Source organism: Maylandia zebra, linkage group LG15, assembly GCF_041146795.1.
Source record: "Maylandia zebra isolate NMK-2024a linkage group LG15, Mzebra_GT3a, whole genome shotgun sequence".
NCBI lineage: Eukaryota > Metazoa > Chordata > Actinopteri > Cichliformes > Cichlidae > Maylandia > Maylandia zebra.
The window spans coordinates 34,404,779-34,424,011 of NC_135181.1; the positions used below are offsets into that span (position 1 = coordinate 34,404,779).

The 19,233-nt window shown below is 41.9% G+C and overlaps 1 protein-coding gene across 2 annotated transcripts; it reads right to left on the minus strand.

The window, feature by feature from the left end:
* Positions 1-13,069: 13,069 nt before the first annotated feature.
* On the minus strand, positions 13,070-18,796 carry LOC101479188 (interferon-induced protein 44-like). 2 transcript variants are annotated; one of them, XM_014409313.3, is made up of 8 exons: positions 18,491-18,796; positions 16,288-16,792; positions 16,075-16,123; positions 15,608-15,803; positions 15,372-15,524; positions 15,100-15,271; positions 13,765-13,865; positions 13,070-13,657 (listed from the first exon to the last, which is right to left on the minus strand). In XM_014409313.3, the coding sequence occupies exons 2-8, from the start codon at positions 16,757-16,759 to the stop codon at positions 13,427-13,429; spliced, it is 1,374 nt and encodes a 457-aa protein (XP_014264799.3). In that variant the 5' UTR covers positions 16,760-16,792; positions 18,491-18,796; the 3' UTR covers positions 13,070-13,426. The 2 variants fall into 2 exon arrangements, with proteins under 2 accessions (XP_014264799.3, XP_076730443.1); XM_076874328.1 differs by having other exon boundaries at positions 13,469-13,680.
* Positions 18,797-19,233: the final 437 nt, after the last annotated feature.

Below are 19,233 nucleotides of genomic sequence, written 5' to 3' on the forward strand. Positions count from 1 at the left end.
TCTTTGTTGCCTGCCTGTTTTCTGCCTTTTGGCCACCGATTAGAGATGACATACTTCAGGACTTCCCCGATCACAGAATCCTCTTTTTGTGCATCTCTTAAGTTTGCCTTAGGGATTTCCAGACCTGACATCCCTACCTCCTCACTTTGCTCTGCTACCACAGTTGAGATGTTTAACGGGCAGAGCCAGGGTTCACTTCCCTGCAGCTGAACAGCCAGAGCCTGAGTCACGCTGTCTAGGACCTCAGGTGTCACTGCTTCTGTACACGTTTGTATGTAGTGTTCCATATCCAAGGGCATTCGTGAGAGACCATCTGCATCCCTGTTAGCTCTACCAGGTCGATACTTGATGGAGAACTGGAAGTCAGCGAGTTCGGCCACCCATCTGTGTGTGGTTGCATTCAGTTTTGCCGTTGTCAGCACATATGTGAGGGGGTTATTGTCAGTGTAGACAATGAAGGGTGGTGAATAGTAGAGATAATCTCTAAACCTCTCACATATGGCCCACTTCATGGCAATAAATTCCAGCTTCCCTGAATGAAGGTGGTAGTTCTTCTCTGGGGCAGTAAGGGTCCTAGACCCATATGCTATAACCACTAGCTTCCCATTTTGTCTTTGGTAAAGCACAGCTCCAAGTCCCTCCTGTGATGCATCACAGTGTAAGATGAATGGTTGCTCAAAGTCAGGATAACCTAAAACGGGGGGCTGAATGAGGAAGTTGACGAGCTGACAGACCACCTGATGATGCTCAGCTGACCATGCCACTGGGTGAGAGGATGGTAGCTGACCCCCTTGATTCTTTGTCTTTTTATTGTGTTTTGACGCCCTGACTCTCCCTTCCCCTGGCTTTTCTGAGGAGAGCAGGTCATAGAGTGGCTTTGCAATGCGCGAAAAGTTAGGAATATAGTTGCGATAGTATGAGATGAATCCCAACAGCTTCCTCACTTCCCCAATGGTGGTGGGGTTCCTTTGTTTTAAGGCTTGGACAGGCGCAATGTCAGCGGGGTCCATGGTGTGACCATCTTGAGTTACCAACCTCCCCAGGAATCTCACCTGATTTTTGAACAGTTCACATTTCCTGGGTGTTAATTTCACTCCATGGCTCTGATAACGCTGCAGGACCTGCTTTAGATCATTTAAGTGGTCCTCAAATGTTTTTGAATGAACAAGGTTGTCATCCAAGTAAGGCAGACATGTGTCGTCCCGCAGCCCTGCAAGGCATTCTTCCATCGACCTCTGAAACTCTGCCGGTGCAGACGACAGCCCAAAAGGAATTCTTACCCATTCATACAATCCCCAGGGTGTGATGAATGCTGTGAGAGGGCGACTTGACTCTTCCAGGAAGCCCTGGTGATAAGCCTTCCCTTGGTCTAAGACCGAGAACCAGGAACTCCCTTTCAATGTGTTGAGCATATCCTGTATGCGTGGTATGGGATGGCGGTCAGGGATTGACTTCATATTTAGCTCCCTATAGTCGCAGCACAAGCGGAGGCCGCCATCCTTTTTTCGTACACATACGATGGGGCTGGAGTAGGGGGATTTTGATTTCTTTATCCACCCTCTATTCAGCAAGTCTTCCAAATATTCTTTTACTTCTTTATGAAGTGGTTTAGGCACTGATATATATGTTCGGCGGACAGGTGTGGGGTCGCTGAGGCGGATCTTAAGCTGCAGTGAGGGGATATTGCCAACATCCTGTTCATCACGAGCAAAGGCATTACTCTCCTCCCTTAATAGCTGCCTGATCTTCAGCTGCTGTGCCGGAGAGAGATGGTCGAGGGGAACTGGGGGGTCCCAACACCTTCACTGTTGCTTCTTGTTCTGTTTTCCTGTTCCCCAATTTGGCTAGCTGGAGGTGTAGCTGTTGCTTCTACAGTAGATCTTGTTGTTCCCAATTGTTCTATTTCCACTGTCACTGTGTTTGCTGGGTAAATAGTTCGAACCCTCTGAGTTTGTCCCAAAACAGTTCTCGGAGGCAGTATGATCTCATAAGCTTTGGTATTAGTGACTGGGAGGCTCATACGGGACCAGCTGCCTTGCTGTAAATGGACAACGCCCTCTTGCACCTCCAATCCCTCTGGCATCTGAGGGTAGGGGCTGGGCTCGAACAGTACATCTTGACCTGCTGGGAGTGGGCCTGCTCTCACACTACACTTGACCACTCTTGTCTGACCAGGTGGGATACTCATTAATTCTCTCCCAGTCTTCACTCTGCCCTCACCTAGCCCATCGTCTCCACTCTTCATCACCTTTATAAAGACCTCAGCTTTCTTACAGTCAATGGAGAATGCTGTGCTAACAGCTTCTGTTACAGCACGAGGTGGCTCTATTCCCCTCTCTAGCATGTATTCAATCACGTTGAAGCCAATTATTGGCTCCTCCGCCACCCCGTCTTCCTGAGCTACTAATACTGGCACGAGAAGTTCTAACTGCGCAGCCTCTTCTGTGGGCAACCTGAATTTGATTTCAACCCACCCGGAAAATGGGATTGGTGTCTGGTTTACTGCCCTCCCATCTAATATACCAGGCCCAATGATTTCAGTTAAACTCCTAACTTTGAGGTGTGGGATGTTCTGTTGTCTCCATTTTTCATTTATGAGACAAACCTGTGATCCCGTATCCCACAACGCTGCGGTTTTTACTCCCTCAAGCAGGCAGGTGATCAGGTGCTTCCTCCCTATAAGATTGAGGAGCTGGGCTCTTCGTTTTGGGGAGAGGAGGCTGACGGAGACCGCTTCATTCCTCTTATCTGGTGTGGCGGCTGCTGCTTTTGTCTCCAAATGTTTTATACTGTCTGTCAAGAGTTTGTGAACATCTTGTTGTTGCTCACCTTGGTTTAGTAGCTGAAAAGAGGGTGACGGGCGTGGGTTCACCGTGCTAGCTGACATACCAATCTGCTCTGCCCTGTCTGGAAGTTTTCTCCGGGTGCGGCATCCCCTAGACAAATGCCCACTTTGTCCACATTTGAAGCAGTGGTCGCAGTTTTCTCCTCTATTGCTGTCCTGACAATCCCTGCAGCCACGTTTGAGGCTTGGGCGGTGTGAGGGAGAAGGTCGGTGCGACTCACGAATCACTCCTTTTATTTCAGCTATTTCCCCTTTTAGTTGATTGATGATATCAAACAGCTCAGTTTCCTTGCGTGTCACTGTTGCTGGTGCTTTAGCAGCTTTACCTTTTGTCGAGGTGGAGAATGGCTGGTCTTGCCCACCCACTGCACCAACCGTTGCCTCCTGCACTGACTGTGCCTCTGCTTTTATCTCTCTTACTTTCATTTCTCGGATGGTCTTTCTGAATTTTTGTTGCCTCTCCCACTCGAGGCTGGCCGCTTCATTTGTCTTTGCAATCAGCACATCGTCAGTGACTGCTGGATCATCCAGGTAGAGTTTGATCTGGTATTTCACATTGTCGCTAATCAGACCTGTGCCAACGGCTCGCAGAAACTTTTTCTGAATCAGTTCGACACTGTATTGTTCATCTGTTTCTGGCTCCCTTGATGATGCTAGGAGTCTTTCTTTCAGCTCTATTGCCCTAAATAGAAAGTTCTGTGGGGACTCATTACTTCCTTGAGTGATATTTATCAGCCGATGATAGAGGTCAGTAGAGCTATCCTCCTTGTAGTGTCCCCTCAGTATGGTACGAAGCTGCATGAGGGTGAGGTCTGTTTTAATCTCCAACATATCACGAAGACTTAGGCCTGGGCTTATGGCCCTAACAACAGCTTCAATAATTTCAGCTTCGCTGTGATTCTTTTTAAGTCCCATTTCGATTTGATGAATCAGGTTGGAGTATGACAGTTTGTCTTTCTGACCCCGTTCCCCAATTTGGCCACTGATTCTAAATTCCCTGTGTATAGTCACTTCAGGGGGCTGTGTTGCTGGTGAAGCAGGTAACGGTGATGGACGAGTAGGTAACTGTGCAGCGAGACCCTGATTAGTTTCTTGGGAGGCCATTCTGTCTGTCAATCTTGCCATTTCTTCCTCTAACCTTTTTGTTGAGGTTTGAAAACTTAGTTGCAATGCTGCATATTGTTCTTGTAGACTGGCCAATGCAACCGCATCCCTACTGACACTCTCTTCACGTTCCTGTGTAGGGTCATCTCTTTCCTTTAATTCTTTAACAGTTTTAATTAATCTGTCCAGGAATGTGTGTGCTACTTCCTCTTCCTCCACTTCAATAATTGTTTCAACTGCTTCACTTATTGTTCTGATCAGCGTGTGCTTCTTTGTCTGTTTTCCGATTGAGATTTTAGCTTGTAAACACACTTCTTGTAGTTGGTCTGACCTTAACTGTAGCAAGCTCTCACTTAGCTGGTCTTGCAGTTGCTCCAACTCCATACTGTGGGTGACGATTCTGTAATCTCACACTGCTTCTCAGTAGCACCGCTGATCCCACCGCTGCCACCAAATTTTGTTGCACACTTGAATTAAAATGAATTGAAACCAGTGTGGCTTTGTGAGTTCGCCTTTACTGCATCTGCAAATATATACATGGACATAGCACAGCGTTACACACTTTTGCAGTCTCACATAACGCTTATAGGCGCACTGCCTTATGGGTAGTGTTTAAACTCAAACCACTAATATTTCTTACAGTGGAACAATGAAATAAACATAAACACAAGGTAGTGTGATCCACCAGTCTACATCTGCTGTGATTACAGCCCGGTACAGGTATAAAGCCACAAGTGCCACGAGGTTTCCGCACAAACTAATGAATCAGATCTAGCTGCTAATCGTTAGCATCACAGCTAATTCACATCGCTACCAATAACTTATACACTAATGACACATAGTGGGGATTAACGGCCAACTTTCCCACATTCTCTGCAACCCCGTGGACTCATCTGTAGACACATTTTAAGTTATTTACCATCTTGTATCTGCTTACCTGCAAATATATACATGGACATAGCACAGCGTTACACACTTTTGCAGTCTCACATAACGCTTATAGGCGCACTGCCTTATGGGTAGTGGCTGGCTTCTTTACTCCCGCTAGAGCTGCTCATTTTAGGGGATACTCCCTCTTGTGGTGTAACGGGGGAATAACTACGCTTCCTGCACTATGTCATTTTTGAAGACTGGGGCACACATTATTTTACCACAATCAAAGAAAATACATATTTGAACAATCAGACCATTTAACTCACTACAATATTGTCACTAAAGATTATGGGGGGTGTCTTGTTTTGTCCACAATGTCTTTCTTGTCCTTACATAACCACGTTATTACATTAATGCATGTAAGGTGAACTAGCAAACATCATCATAGTTACATGCGGCTGTCTTCTTGTTTGATGGCAGATACTCCTTTCACCCTGGCCAAAAAGGCTAAAATGACCAAAGAAAAAGTGGAAAACAGTTAAACATGAGAGGTTTTTGGACAAAGTTTGTGTTCTCCATTCTTTAAGCACCGGTTTGAGCACCGGCACCATTTCAAAAGTACCGATTTGGCACCGGTATCGGATAAAACCTAAACGATACCCATCCCTATTTGTGGCAGCCCTACTGAACACCTGGACTTCTGTATTGTATCAGTCTTGCTGTTTGGTCTGTGAAAGTTTGTGACAAAGCTGGAGAAAGTTCCCTGTCAATTATGTGCATGACACTGATATTTTAAAGACCATTTCAAATGTGCTCATTTTGAAGTTACTTCGCAGCTCATTGACTAATGATAATGTGACTTCACACTCAATCAGGTTGAGGTCATTGCCACACATCTCTGCAGAGGGGAAGTTGTAATAATTTCCTGGATTGCTGTACACTACTGATGCTTTTGTGGACAAGAACCAGTGCTTATCCAAATTAAGGCCCACAGTTAGATATCATTCTCACTGCATTTCCAGGACCAGTAACTGGATTTTTAAGGAGCTATTTATCATTGAAGGTAAAAAGAAAAGCCTGATCATCATTCACGTATGGTTCAGACTGACTAAAAGGTTGTTTGGTGTAGCCTCCAAAAACAAAATCAGAGTTATTGTAGCTCACAGACACAGTGGGAGTATATTTGTGACATCTTTGGTAAGATACTGAAATACTGAACCACTGAAACCATGGATGCTGGCCTTGTACAGCAGCTGCCACTTGACTCTTACTAGCTTGGGATTCATAGTAGTAAGTGAAAAAACCTGCAGTCTGCTGAGACTGAAGAAGTCACCCAACTTTTGGGGATTTACTTACCTGGATGATTGAGCATGCATCAAAACATTTAACAGTGTTTCCTAAATACCCTCTCTTGTCTGATCATTTCCTGTTAACATTTAAATTTACAATGATTGATTACACAGCAGTGAGAAGTAGACTTCATCCCAGTAGATGTCTTTCTGAATGGACTGTAACTAAGTTAAAGGATAAAGTTCACCCACTGTTATCATCTTTAATGCCCTGTACCAACGCAGTGCAGAACAGCTACCTGAATCCCACTCCCACAGATGTTGATTATCTTGTTAATAATTTTTTCCCCCACTATATACGTCCATGGATACCGTAGCTCCTTTGAAAAGAAAGCCACAAATCAGAAGAACTTGACTCCCAGGTATAACTCTCAAATCTTAGAACAGATAACTCGTAAGCTAGAGAGGAAATGGCGGTACGGCAGATGTGTGGCCCTCCAAGTATGTTCCTTCTGCAAATATACCCCAAACCTGTAGGGCTGTCGTGGCTTCATGTATGGTTGTGGTGGTGTCCACGGTCCATACTCAGATTGTCTGTGAAAACATTAGCCCACATAGCAGACAGGTCTGGCCCAGATCTGGTATCAAGCCAGCACTGCTGGCTGACTTCTGGCATGATAAGACATATGTCATCCAGATATGGGCTTAATTAAGGTACACATTAGGCTGACATCTGGGGCCAGAGCTGAAACTGTTCTTGGCCAGCACAGGGGTGTCTGCAACTGGCCTTGTGATGGCCCATGTGTGGGTCACCTCTGGCAAACCAGATCTGGGCCACCAAAGGGCCATCATTCTTTGCGGTATGTGGGCCATGTGTAAGCACACTGTGTGGGTCAGATGCGGGTCAGATGCGGGCCATACCAATTTTGCTATGTGGGAGGAATCCACGACAGCCATACAGGACTGTTTTGACAACACGGTTTGGGGTATATTTGCAGAAAGAACAGACTTGGAGGGCCACACATCTGCCGTACTCTCATACATCAACTTCTGTACTGAGAGTGCAACAACAACAAAAACTCATAAAGTCTTCCTGAACCAGAAGCCATGGCTCAACAAAGAAGTGCAAGCCCTACTAAGAGCATGTGACAATGCCTTCAAATCAGGAGACCAACAAGCCTACAAAGAGACACGCCAATCTCTGCTAAAGGGCATAAACAAAGCCAAGTGCAAATACAAACAGTGCCTCAGGGGAACATTTTAGCACAAACAACTCCAGAAACATGTGGCAGGGGATCAAGAGACTCACAGGCTACAAACACAATTGCACACAAACAAACTCTCTGCACATCACCTTACCTGACACTCTAAATGAGTTCTCCGCCTTTGACCAACAAAACAGGGACATCAGCACCTGTTTCAGAGGGGGACAATGCCCCCATTCAGCTGGAACAGCATCAGGTCAGAACCACACTGCACAGAGTCCAAAGCAGCTGGTCCTAACAGAGTAGTAGGAAGAGTGCTTAAAGCATGTGCAGACCAATTAGCAGAGGTTTTCGCCTTTCATCTTCAACCTCTCACTGCTATAGTCTGTAGTACCATCCTGCTTTAAGTCAGCCTCCATCATTCGAGTGCCCAAGAAGAACACAGTGAGCTGCTTGAATGACTGTCATCCAATTCCTTTAATGCCCATAATCACCAATTGTATTTAGAAACTCATCATGTCACACATTAAGGCTGTCATTCCTGCAGACCTCAATCCATACCAGTTTGCATACAAGGCAAACAGGTCGACAGACGATGCCACAATAACAGCTCTTCACACAACCCTCACACATCTGGACAATAGTAACACTTATGTGAGAATGCTGTTTGTGGACTTAAGCCCCACCTTCAACACAGTTCAACCCCACAAACTGGTTAAAAAACTAAGCAACTTAGGACTCAGCAGCTCACTGTGCAACTGGATATTGGACTTCCTCAGTGATAGACCCCAGAACGTCAGGATGGGAGAGCACACCTCCTATTTTCTTTGTATTATCTGTATTATTGTATGTTCATAGGGTTGGTGTGTGTTGCCTTGGGCAAGCTATCCTGTGTATTCGTCAACATCTGGATGTCCAGTCTGTGCTTTGGGGATTCTAGATTGCACACAGGCTTTAGGCAGTGGAACATTCAGGTGAGGGAAGTGCTATTGCCCAGTTATGAGGTAGTTTAGGTGGGTGGGGAACAGTGATGGGAATAATGGCGTTACAAGTAACAGCGTTACTAACGGCGTTACGTTTTTCAGTAACGAGTAATCTAATTAATTACTATTTCTATCGTTACAACGCTGTTACCGTTACTAACAAGAAAATGCAGTCCGTTACTATTTTTTAACAAACAGACGGTTGAAGCTGTGTTCAGCTTACGGCATCTTATATCAGTTGCACAGAAGTAGCTCTAAGTAATCTGGGCGCTACAGCTTTATGCAGCTGCGCACGCTCCCGCGGACGGCAGTCACTTTCTGGCATACGATCACTTTTTGGCACAACACGTGTTGCTAAGGGGGCAAAACAATCGTATGAGCAGTGCTGGGACTAACGCGTTATTAAGTAACGTGTTACAGTAACTACGTTATTATTGTGGTAACGAGCATGGTAACTAGTTATTATGCCAAAACCAATCTAAATCCCAGGTGTTATTCGTTACTTCGTGTGGTGGCTATCGCGGAGCTTCCACAGATTCAGTAACATTAGCAAGTGGTGGAGGCCAGCAGGTGGATGAGGGAAAGGGGAGGCAAGAGGAGAGACCCGAAGCGGCCGCTGGTCCGAGTGTCAGGAGAACTGAACTTCAGGTAATAAGTTATGACCTTCAGTCTATCTGGGTCAGATATGAACCAAGTTTAGGTGGAGTTTATTTTCGTTGTGCTGACTTTTTTCCGTACTGCGTACTAGCTAGCATGACGGAGTTTCTATACAGCTGGGTGGGTGCTATGATGTTACTGATGTTGAACTTTATTTTGTTCATAGTTCATAAGGTTAATTATTAGAGTTGCCAACCGTGCCCTAAAAAACGGAATGTCCCATTTTCAGAGAAAATATTGTGCGTTTCGTATTGAGGTGAAAAGGAACGCGATTTGTCGCGCTAAACAACAGCAGCACGTTTAAGCTTGATCAGCTGTTGTTAGATTTTATTTAATATTAATTTCTAGTATCAGCTGATGTTTGCTGGAGCCACAGCTGTAAAAGCTGCTGGTCATGATATCAGTTTGGTTATCTGGTGAGAGGGAAACATGAAGATGAAACCAGGAGACGTCCTTACTGAATCATCAGAGCTGTGATGGAGAAACAGGTTTACCTTTTAGGTGACAGGAATGAGTTGAAGGGAAGTTATGAACTGTTTCTGAGAGACAAATAACACCAGGATCCTTTTTCTATGTAGCTGACAGCTGGTAACTGTGCAGGGGCGGGTCTAGCAAAGTGTTGCTGGGGGGCCAGGTAGGGCATTAACAGGGAAAGGGGGGCACAAAGAAATACTTTTCTTTCTTATTCTCATTTAAAATGTTTTGCTTTTAAAAAATAATTACCAGAGTCTTACAACAAACGATTGATAGATTGATACATTTAAACCATCAAAAAAGTGTACATCACTGTCACAACAGCGTTTGTTTTCATTCAAAGGCTTTATGATTTTTCCTATAATGGCGGGCCGGTCTCTAGTCAAAATGCCCGGGACAATTTTCTGTCCCAGTCCAGCTCTGTATGCAGCTCATCTGCAGTCTGGTGTTACCTACATCTTCCTATTCAGAAGGCAGAATTTCCGACTTCTGAGTACAATCGAAAGCACCACGACTGCAGTTTTTGTGTTGGATGTAAAAAGCACACATGTCGCTGTGATGTAGGCTAGAATCATGGCGGCGGTCAACAAGAGAATTCTGAGTAAAACCAAAGTTACTTTCCCTAGTAACTAGTTACTTTGAAAGTAACGAGTAACTTGAAGTAACTGAGTTACTTTTGATAGAAGTAACTAGTAATGTAACTAAGTTACTAATTTAAAGTAACTTACCCAACACTGCGTATGAGTGCTGCTGTTTGACTGAGTAAGAATAAAGTAGTCATGGTAAGTGAATCACACGACCACATCAAGATGACAAAGTTACAAGGTGATATATACCAGTTTTTAAATTGTGTTGAAAAATGGAAAAATGCACCATGTTGACCAATCAAAAAATTATATGGCAACATGACATTTGGTTGTTTAGGAAGAGGAGGAAGTTTCAGGAGTGACGGCGAGAGAGAGCGAGAGCGAGTTTTGAGATGTGAGAGATTTGTGACCTATAGCGTGTTTGGAGTGTGTAGTTAATGTCTTGTCTTGTGTAGTGTTGTGGATAGTTTTGTGCTGTCTGTCAGAACAATGAGGTGGCTGCTGTCTCCAGGTAGAAAACAGGAGTGATACACCTGCTGTCAGACCTGCAGGTATCAGGCTGTGATGTTCTCCTTTATAGTGGACAGAAATTATGTTTTTGGATTTTATTGAATGCAGAACACCTGATTGTTATGTAAATAGTTTGAAATGGTTATTTTAAGAAAAATCAAGGTAAAAGGTAAATGGCTGCAAATAACTTTGTTTCCAAAACGTGTGCATACGGTTTTAAAATTGAAAATGTATATTTGCATTTAAAGTTATGAAATATGATTCATTAAACATGTTTGTGGTTGTTACAGTAAAAAATATAACTTTTTCTACTCTGATTTTATGTTTTTTTTGTCTGATTTTAGATCAATTGTGTTAATACAGTATGTCAAAATGTAACTGTAAATTCAGACATGTGAGGTTGTGCTGAAAAAGATGATACCAAACAAGGCAAATAAACAGTTTTTAAAGGTGAAATGTGGAGGAAACATCAAAAGTAGTTAAAATGGCCAATTATACCCTGGACCCCAGAGGGTTAAACTTTTTTTTTTTTTTAAAGCAACGCAATAGTTACTTTTCAAGTAATTAATTATTTTTTGAATCTTGTAACTCAGTTACTAACTCAGGTACTTTTTTTTGAAGAAGTAACTAGTAACTAGTTACTTTTTCAAAGTAACTTTCCCAACACTGGCAGGGAAGCGTCTCAGATTCAGGAAAGCCTATCTTGTCCTTTTTGTCTGTTGTTGACTAAGTGTGTGACTGGTGTTGAGGCTGTAAGGTATGGAGCCCAGAATTCATATATTCAGTGTCTTGCTGATGAAATGCATTACCTGATAAAAGTCTGGCAGGTGACCTTTGGGAATGATGGTGAGGTCATCAATGTCAATTCCCACCTCTTTGCTCTCCTCTAGTCCCATGGTATAAAAGAATTATGGGCAGAGGTTTCCCTTCATGCGTACCTTTCACTAAGTAAGAGCAAAATTATTGGCTACACCCCAAAACGTGGATCACTGAAATGAATCACAGTGACTGGAAATCATTAGACAACAGACACAAACCTGTGTGGTAAGGCTGGGGTGGTGGAACCAAAAATGGCCTGATTGTTGATGTGACCTCCGAATACACAGCTGACAGAGTTAAAGAACTCATTGGACCAGCTCCAACTAGTTTTCCACACAGCTATGTTCTGTCTCTGCTCTAACGTTCAAATAAAGTCAGTAATTGAAAAAGGGTTACTTGTTTATGCTTGATTTTGTCCTCTCCTTCATGCTCATCCTAATTCATGAATATTGCTCCTTTTTGGCTCTGCAGGAGCTCCAGTGTCAGCAGGAAGTCTTGATGAACAACATCTTGGCCCAGCAAGAGTTTAGGGTCTTCAAAGAGCGCTGCCTCCTTTCCTTTCAGCTCCATATGCCAGACCCTGTCCTCCCCAATCAATGGTATTGCCTAGATGATTATCCCAGTCCCCCTCTTTCCATAGTAGGATGCACACTAGAGCTAAGCAACACAGCTGAAGCAAGTAGAAAAAAAAATGCAATATTCCTTTTCCAGCAGGTGGCAGAGTGGAGCTTACTGACTTCCAGGACTGCAAAACTGATGGAAGAACCAAGTGAGGGAATTTGGCCATCTGTCTGAATGAGTGAAGAAAATAATAATAATAATAACTGCCTGCTTCACATGTTGCCATTGCAGCAAAATAGTCATTTTATCTATGTAATATTAACATTAATCCTCTCCTCTGACACTGTATAATTTTCTTACAGTGTCAGCATTTCAGTTATTAAATATAAAACTGAATACAGAGAGAGACCCCCAGACAAGCAGTAAAGGGCTGGTAGAATATCTCAAAAGAGGAATGAGCATTTGGTAATAAAAATAAAAAGATTCTAGTCTTCAGACAGTCATTGACTGATTTCATCCAAGTGTTAAAAACAATCCCCATGTTTAAAATAATCCTGACTAGTCCAATTAATTTTGTGCCTCTGAAAATGGGAATTTTTGTGTGTATAAAAACGGCTCTAATTCATAAGCTGTTAATGTAATAGTTTGTGGAAAAATGCTTAAATAAAGCTGAAAGTCTGCACTCCAATCACATCTTAATTGCTTGAAAATCCACTGTGTTGGTGTAGAGCTGCAAATTTATGAAAGACGTATAATTATCAAAATGCATAACTGTAATTATTTTATAAAGCCAACATCCTGAATTTTTTTATGTTTTCTTTTTAAAATTCTACTTTTACCAATCATTTAATTGTCACATTTACATGAAGGCATCCAGTCTAATATAAATATAGTAGGCATGATAACAACTGAAAAATGATTAATTGAAGGAAAAACCCATTACTCATTAGTGTATCATTACTACAGAGTTTGATGTGAGGGTAAAGTGTCTGAAATGACAGAATACTAAAGCTTTGTTATGATTATGCAAATGAGGACCCAAATACAGGACAATGGAGGCAGAATGTTCAGAAAGAGCCGAGCCTTTGTTGTGGCTGATTCAAAACTCCAAAATAGACTAAATTCAAAAAGGTATAAAGCAGCAATCCAAACAGAAACAGAATCAACTTTCCTGGATTTACTGAATGACTGAGCGTGGACCAAGACAGGAGGGTAATAAGACACATTCATTATGAGACACACAAAAAGGTAATCAAGGCAGTCATACAGAGAGCAAGCAAAACTCAAAGATGATCAGAATAAAACTGTAAACGTGGTGATGTCACTCAAAACTCACAATCCAGTACGATAACAAGGAACTCAAAAGTCACAATAATGAAGAAGAATCCATAACTCAGAAACAACACCAAATCCCAGGGCCATTAGAAACTTCAATTGTTTGCACTGATGATGAATAAACAAAGTTTTTGGTTGTTTTTTTTTTGCTGTAAACGAACCATTTTCAGACATAATTCATCAGCTACTCGGGTTGGTACAACTGCTTCTTAACTTCATTCCGCTCTGTGGTTTGCATGCTGCTCATTCGGTCACTGAGCTCATCAAAGTAATCATCAACAAAGCGAAACATCTGAATAACAGCGCTGAGCAACAGGATGTCACAATTCATATCCAACTCCAACTCCTCGCTGTAGTTCTTCACCGGAACAACACAGGACAACGGCACACCGAGCCGAGAGCCGACCTCCTGAACCTGTATGACACAACACAGGAAAACTACTATTATTATTATTATTATTATTATTATTATTATTATTATTATTAACCACAATAGCAGTAAAAAAAATAAAAAGCACGTACAACGTCCTTAATGTAGCCACTCTTATAAACATTTCTCACATCCTCTTTCACCAGTGGGCAGGCTTCATCTACTTTAGTGAGGAGGACCAGCTGAGGAATACCTGGAAACAAACCAGAAAGATGACTGGTAAAATACCTTAGGTTTTTATAATGAGGTTTCAGTATCTGAAGATCATGTATCTGGAATAATCACAGCACTGTGCAAGAGTCTTGAGTCACTCACTATATTTTCATATTTATCTTTTTTAAGTGGTTCTGAGCAATATTTCCCTAGTCTTTATGAAGATCTTTAAAAGTTTTTCCATTAAATAATTTCCACATATTCTTTGTCCAGTTATTGTAACTGATCATGTTCCAAAATATTGCTGCTACCTCTGTCCCTGGCTTTATAATGAATTGCATCATGATGAAATTAAGATGAATAGTGTTGAAGAGGAAATTGTTCTGTAGTGTGACCAGTTTTACTGAAATCATTGACATCATGATCTATGTCATACAGAGATCATGATATTGTGTGATGTTATGGAACGGGCATCTTCACAGGTGTTTATGTAGGTTTTGGATAAACACATGGTAACATTCAGATGAGATTTGAGGACCTGCTTCCTTCAAATCACATCAGCATGAATCACAAAAAACACGGTTTAAGTCCAGCTTCTAAACTAGCCTGCTAGCAATTTTATATTTTTTGTTTATTGAATAAAAAAAGAATTTGACAAATTTCAACATTTGAGATGTTTCTTTGCATTGATAAATACAGGTTTTGAATGATTTGCATTCATTCATCTTAACAGGCTGATAATTAGGTAGGTATTGTTTGGGGAGCATTGGCTTTTTCTCTCCTTTAAATCCTGACCTATCTGGCAGCTTTTGCAATCATAATAATGATCTGAATGCAGTGTTGTGCTTCACATTTTGCTTTTTCAAGATCAGATCTCTAAATTATCTAAATGCTCCTCTTGTTCAGGCGTTTATTTTATCTGTTTATTTATTCATATCTATTTGTGTTATTTCAGTTATTACATAATATGTCGTATACAGTGTGACAATGTCTAAAGCAGGACAGACAGGGAAAAAAGGGAGGGGGGTGTGTGATAAAAGGATCCACGATGTATCGCCAAGTGCCGCGCCTGTAAGAAAACAAACATGCTGCACCTGGAACACAAAACTTCAAAAATACACAGGTGAATAAATCAACATTGTGTGTGTGTGTGTGTGTCTGTGAGTTTGTGTAAGAGAGAGTGTGAGTGTGGATGTGTCTTTCTCTTTGTCACAGTGGGAAGTGGGAAGCCGCAATAACGCTATCAGGAACCTTGTTGACTCAACTCTACTGACCCATTAAGTTGACCTTTCTGCGGATAGCATCCAGCTTCTCCTCCAGCCCTGTGGGCATGATGGAGACCTTGGAAGCATCAATAACATAGGCCACACAGTGGATCTTGTCCTTGAGTCCAGGAGATGTGCGATAGCCGTGGGCCTCAGGATGCAGAGGAGCTGAAGGGTTGAACTAAATGACACATTTGAGGAGAAACAGAGACACAGTTTGAGTCGACTGCTGACAAATCAGTGTTTCATACATTCAGTGTCCCGCTGATATAATGTAGCACCTGATAACGTTCTGGCAGGTGACCTTTGAGGATGCTGCTCAGATCGTCTATGTCAAGCCCCGCCCCTTTGGTCTCTTCCAGTCCCATGGTATCACACAAGATTATTGGCAGAGGTTTCCCTTCACGCCCATCTTTCACAGAGTAGGTGCGAAACTGTTTACAGTACAATGAGAATGAGTGACAGACCACTGAAATCAGTCACAATAAGTGGAAATCATCAGACGGCAGACACAGACCTGTGTGGTGAGGCTGGTGGAGGAGGAGCCTGCTATAGCTTGGTTGGTGACGTGGCCTCTGAATACAGAGCTGACAGAGTTAAAGAAGCTGGACTTTCCAGCTCCAACTGGTCCAATGAGCAAAACCCGAGGCTGGGTCACAGAGCTGACTGTGGGTTTGTAGCTTTTAATGCTCTCAATCAGCTCCGTCCTCTTCCTGTACAAAACAAGGAAATAAAGAACTTTTCCCATTTTAGAAGAAGTCGTAGTAGTAAAATCATTTTTCCTAATATTACTTCTTTGACAGAAGCAGCTGCAGTTACACTTATTCCATATTTTGCATGGATTCTGTCAAAATCTAAAATATTTAGTATACCATATCATGCTAAGTATTCAATAGTATACTTTACATTTAATGTAGAAAGGATATTGTGCACAACCGAGGAATGTTAATAGATCAAGCAGGATGGTTTCTTCCTTAAACTTACTCAGATTCCCAGATTACAGTCCTCCATGCCCTTTCAAGTTCAGTGGTTCCTGTTAAAGAAACCAGTAAGTTTATTTGTGATTTTAAATTGGTGCCCAAATCCAAAAATATTAATGTAGTACAGTTTTAGTGAACTACTAGTTCTGTTATTATATAAGAAATTTATCAACTGCAACATCTAAAAAAAACAACATGATTTTTTTTTACAACTTACCCTCCACTTCGTAGACTTCACACTCAGTCATGTTGAGATCATTGCCATGCATCTCTGCAGCAGGGAAGTTGTAATAATTTCCTGGATTGCTGTACGTTACTGCTTTGCTTCCATTGACAAGAACCAAATCTTCTCCAAAATAAGGCCCAGAGTTAGCCGTCATTCTCACTGCATATGTAGGATTAGTAACTGGATATTTGATGAGGTTTTCACCATTAAATGTAAAAAGAAAAGCCTGATCATCATTCACGTACTGTCCAGACTGACTAAAAGGTTGTTTGGTGTAGCCTCCAAACACAAAACCAGAGTTGTTGTAGCCCACAGACACAGTGGGAGAGCGATTGTCACATCTTTGGTGAAATGCTGCACCGGTGAAGCCGTGGATGCTGGCCTTGTACAGCAGCTTTAGTTTGAATCTTCTCAGCTGAGCGCAGATTGTTCTCTGCTGGCTTTGTGTTAGTCTGGGGTTCATAGTTCAAATCTTGTTATCTTTAATCCAAGAAGCCTATTTGAAACACACAAACAAATAATAAAAAACCATCATAAAGTGGTGAGCTAACATTTTTGGGGGTTTTGTAACTGTTCCTTTCAACGGCTCTGGTAGCAACTACAGCCATGGTGGAGAGTATGATTGACTGAAAATCTTTCTCTCATTTGATTTACTTTTACCGGAGCAAATTGAGATGTTTCATAGGTGTGATGCATCTGAGAAATATACTTTTTAAAAAATGACCAGTGGTGGAATTCCTATCCTATTCATAGTCTTTTTTTCTTTAGGTCACGAGCAGTTGTCTAAGCATTTCACTGCATATCGTACTGTGTATGACTGTGTATGTGACAAATAAAATTTGAATTTGATTTGAATTTGAATTCAACTCAGTTGTCTCAAATATTCCATTTCAGTACATTATTTTTTTCTATAAGACTTTATACCTCTATGATTGTCTCAGAGACAAATATTAATATATTTAACCTGTCTGGGCAACATCATGTAGTGATAGCTAAAAATAAACCAGAAAGATGTGATCATTTTGTATGTTTCACTTCAAATTAAGGCTAAAGTGAATCAATTATTGGGTGAGAAAAATAATTTTTCCAAAAATGGAAAACAATCAGAAGATTAAACAGGCTGATGTTACTGAGTGAACAATGGGCTGTGAGTTCAGTTAAATATCACAAATAATAAACAATAAACAAATTGTCATGATCACTGATAAATGGCCATGAGTAACATTCACAGAGAGTTGGGGAATGACCTCACGGCTCATTGTTAGTCAGTGGTGCCAGTGTCAATAGATGAAGTAGGCAAACTTGGACAGTCGCTTTGCAACAAAGTGGGTTTGGGATGAATTTCTTCCTCTTTGATTGGGTATTTGGAGTTTAAATTAAGCAGTTGAGAGAACCATGGGGAGGGCCCTGCATTATTTTAAGAAAATTCCGACACAGCTGTCACTGGGCGCCGCAGCCGAAAACACCGTTATTAAAAACGGTTGGAAAAGTGGCGAATTTTGGCCTGGATGGTTTGCTGTGCCGCTTTCGAAGAATGCAGCCAATGAATTGGGGAACAGCCAAAAAAAAACTGTCAAAAGGATTAGACACACCCAGCTTATAAACTGTGCCAAACGTTCCACTAATATCATGAGTTTAACACAGATGTACTCGTTGCACTTTCTTAAGGTATCGCTTTGTACTTTTGGGGCTGCGGCGATCGTGGCTCAAGAGTTGGGCGTTCGCATTGTAATCGTGAAGGTTGCCGGTTCGAGCCCCGGCTTGGATAGTCTCGGTCGTTGTGTCCTTGGGCAAGACACTTCACTCGTTGCCTACTGGTGGTGGTCAGAGGGCCCGGTGGCGCCAGTGTCCGGCAGCCTCGCCTCTGTCAGTGCGCCCCAGGGTGGCTGTGGCTACAATGTAGCTTGCTATTACCAGTGTGTGTGAATGGATGGGTGGATGACTGGATATGTAAAGCGCTTTGGGGTCCTTAGGCACTAGTAAAGCGCTATATAAATACAGACCATTTTTGTTATATTTTTAAAAAGTGTATCCACAAGCTCAAATGAAAAGTCGGAGTAATAACCTACTGGGCATTGTGTTAAAGTCAGTTTAACACAATGCTTCCACACAACAACAAAAACCAGCGCATACATTTTTTTTTTTTTTACAAAGTTCTGAAAATCATGCAGCTCTTTAATATTTTCAGTCTTACCTGCTGTGGTTAGAAACCGAGCGGGGATCGTGGTTGCGCAGATTACACGTGTGACAGCCGTCTGCGCGCTGTGCAAGTGAAACTGGATGTCCTGAACCCCTTACGTGCAGTGTTGCTAAAGCCTGTGCTTTGTGGCGCCTCTCCTTTCAGTTTAAAATATCTAAAAGTAACAATGGCAGAAACTACAACTTCAACTTCTCTGTGGGGTTAATGATTTATTTTCCTACATTCGGTCCTAGTCTGATCTAGAAAACTATGAGTATTAATTTCAGGAAAAACAACAACAAAATGTTACCACCAATACGTCAGCAGTACTCCGACGTAATGACAGGTTTAACCTGTTAAGCCTGTTCGCAATAGGCCTACCTATCTCCTCCCTCACTTACAAGTCAGCCTTTCCCTTAATATTATTCAGATAATAATGGAGATGGAAGAGAGAACACAAGATGATGCCACGTGTAACCTCAGCTCTCTAAAGACAACCTGTGCATCTCAATGATGGCAGGTTTGAAACACATATGTGTGATTGTCTTAATCTACTGTAATTTTACCTAATTAACAAAACGGTGAGTGTAGTAAGTTTTAATGAATAACAATTTGACTGATAAAGATCATTCTTATAATAAAAAAAATAAATTTATTAAGAGTTTTAGCTTTATTAATTAAAGTTTTTGAGAAATAAAAGAGAGCATGCTGTTGTACAAGACTGATTACATTTCCTGTTTAAATTGCATTGAAACGCA

Excerpts from the sequence above, each read along its gene's own strand:
- LOC101479188 (XM_014409313.3), bottom strand. The coding sequence starts at position 16,759 with ATGAACCCCAGACTAACACAAAGCCAGCAGAGAACAATCTGCGCTCAG. Across the intron at positions 13,866-15,099 it reads CAGAAAGGTCAACTTAATGG|GTATTCCTCAGCTGGTCCTC; the intron begins GTCAGTAGAGTT and ends GTTTGTTTCCAG. Across the intron at positions 13,658-13,764 it reads GTGGCTACATTAAGGACGTT|GTTCAGGAGGTCGGCTCTCG; the intron begins GTACGTGCTTTT and ends TGTGTCATACAG.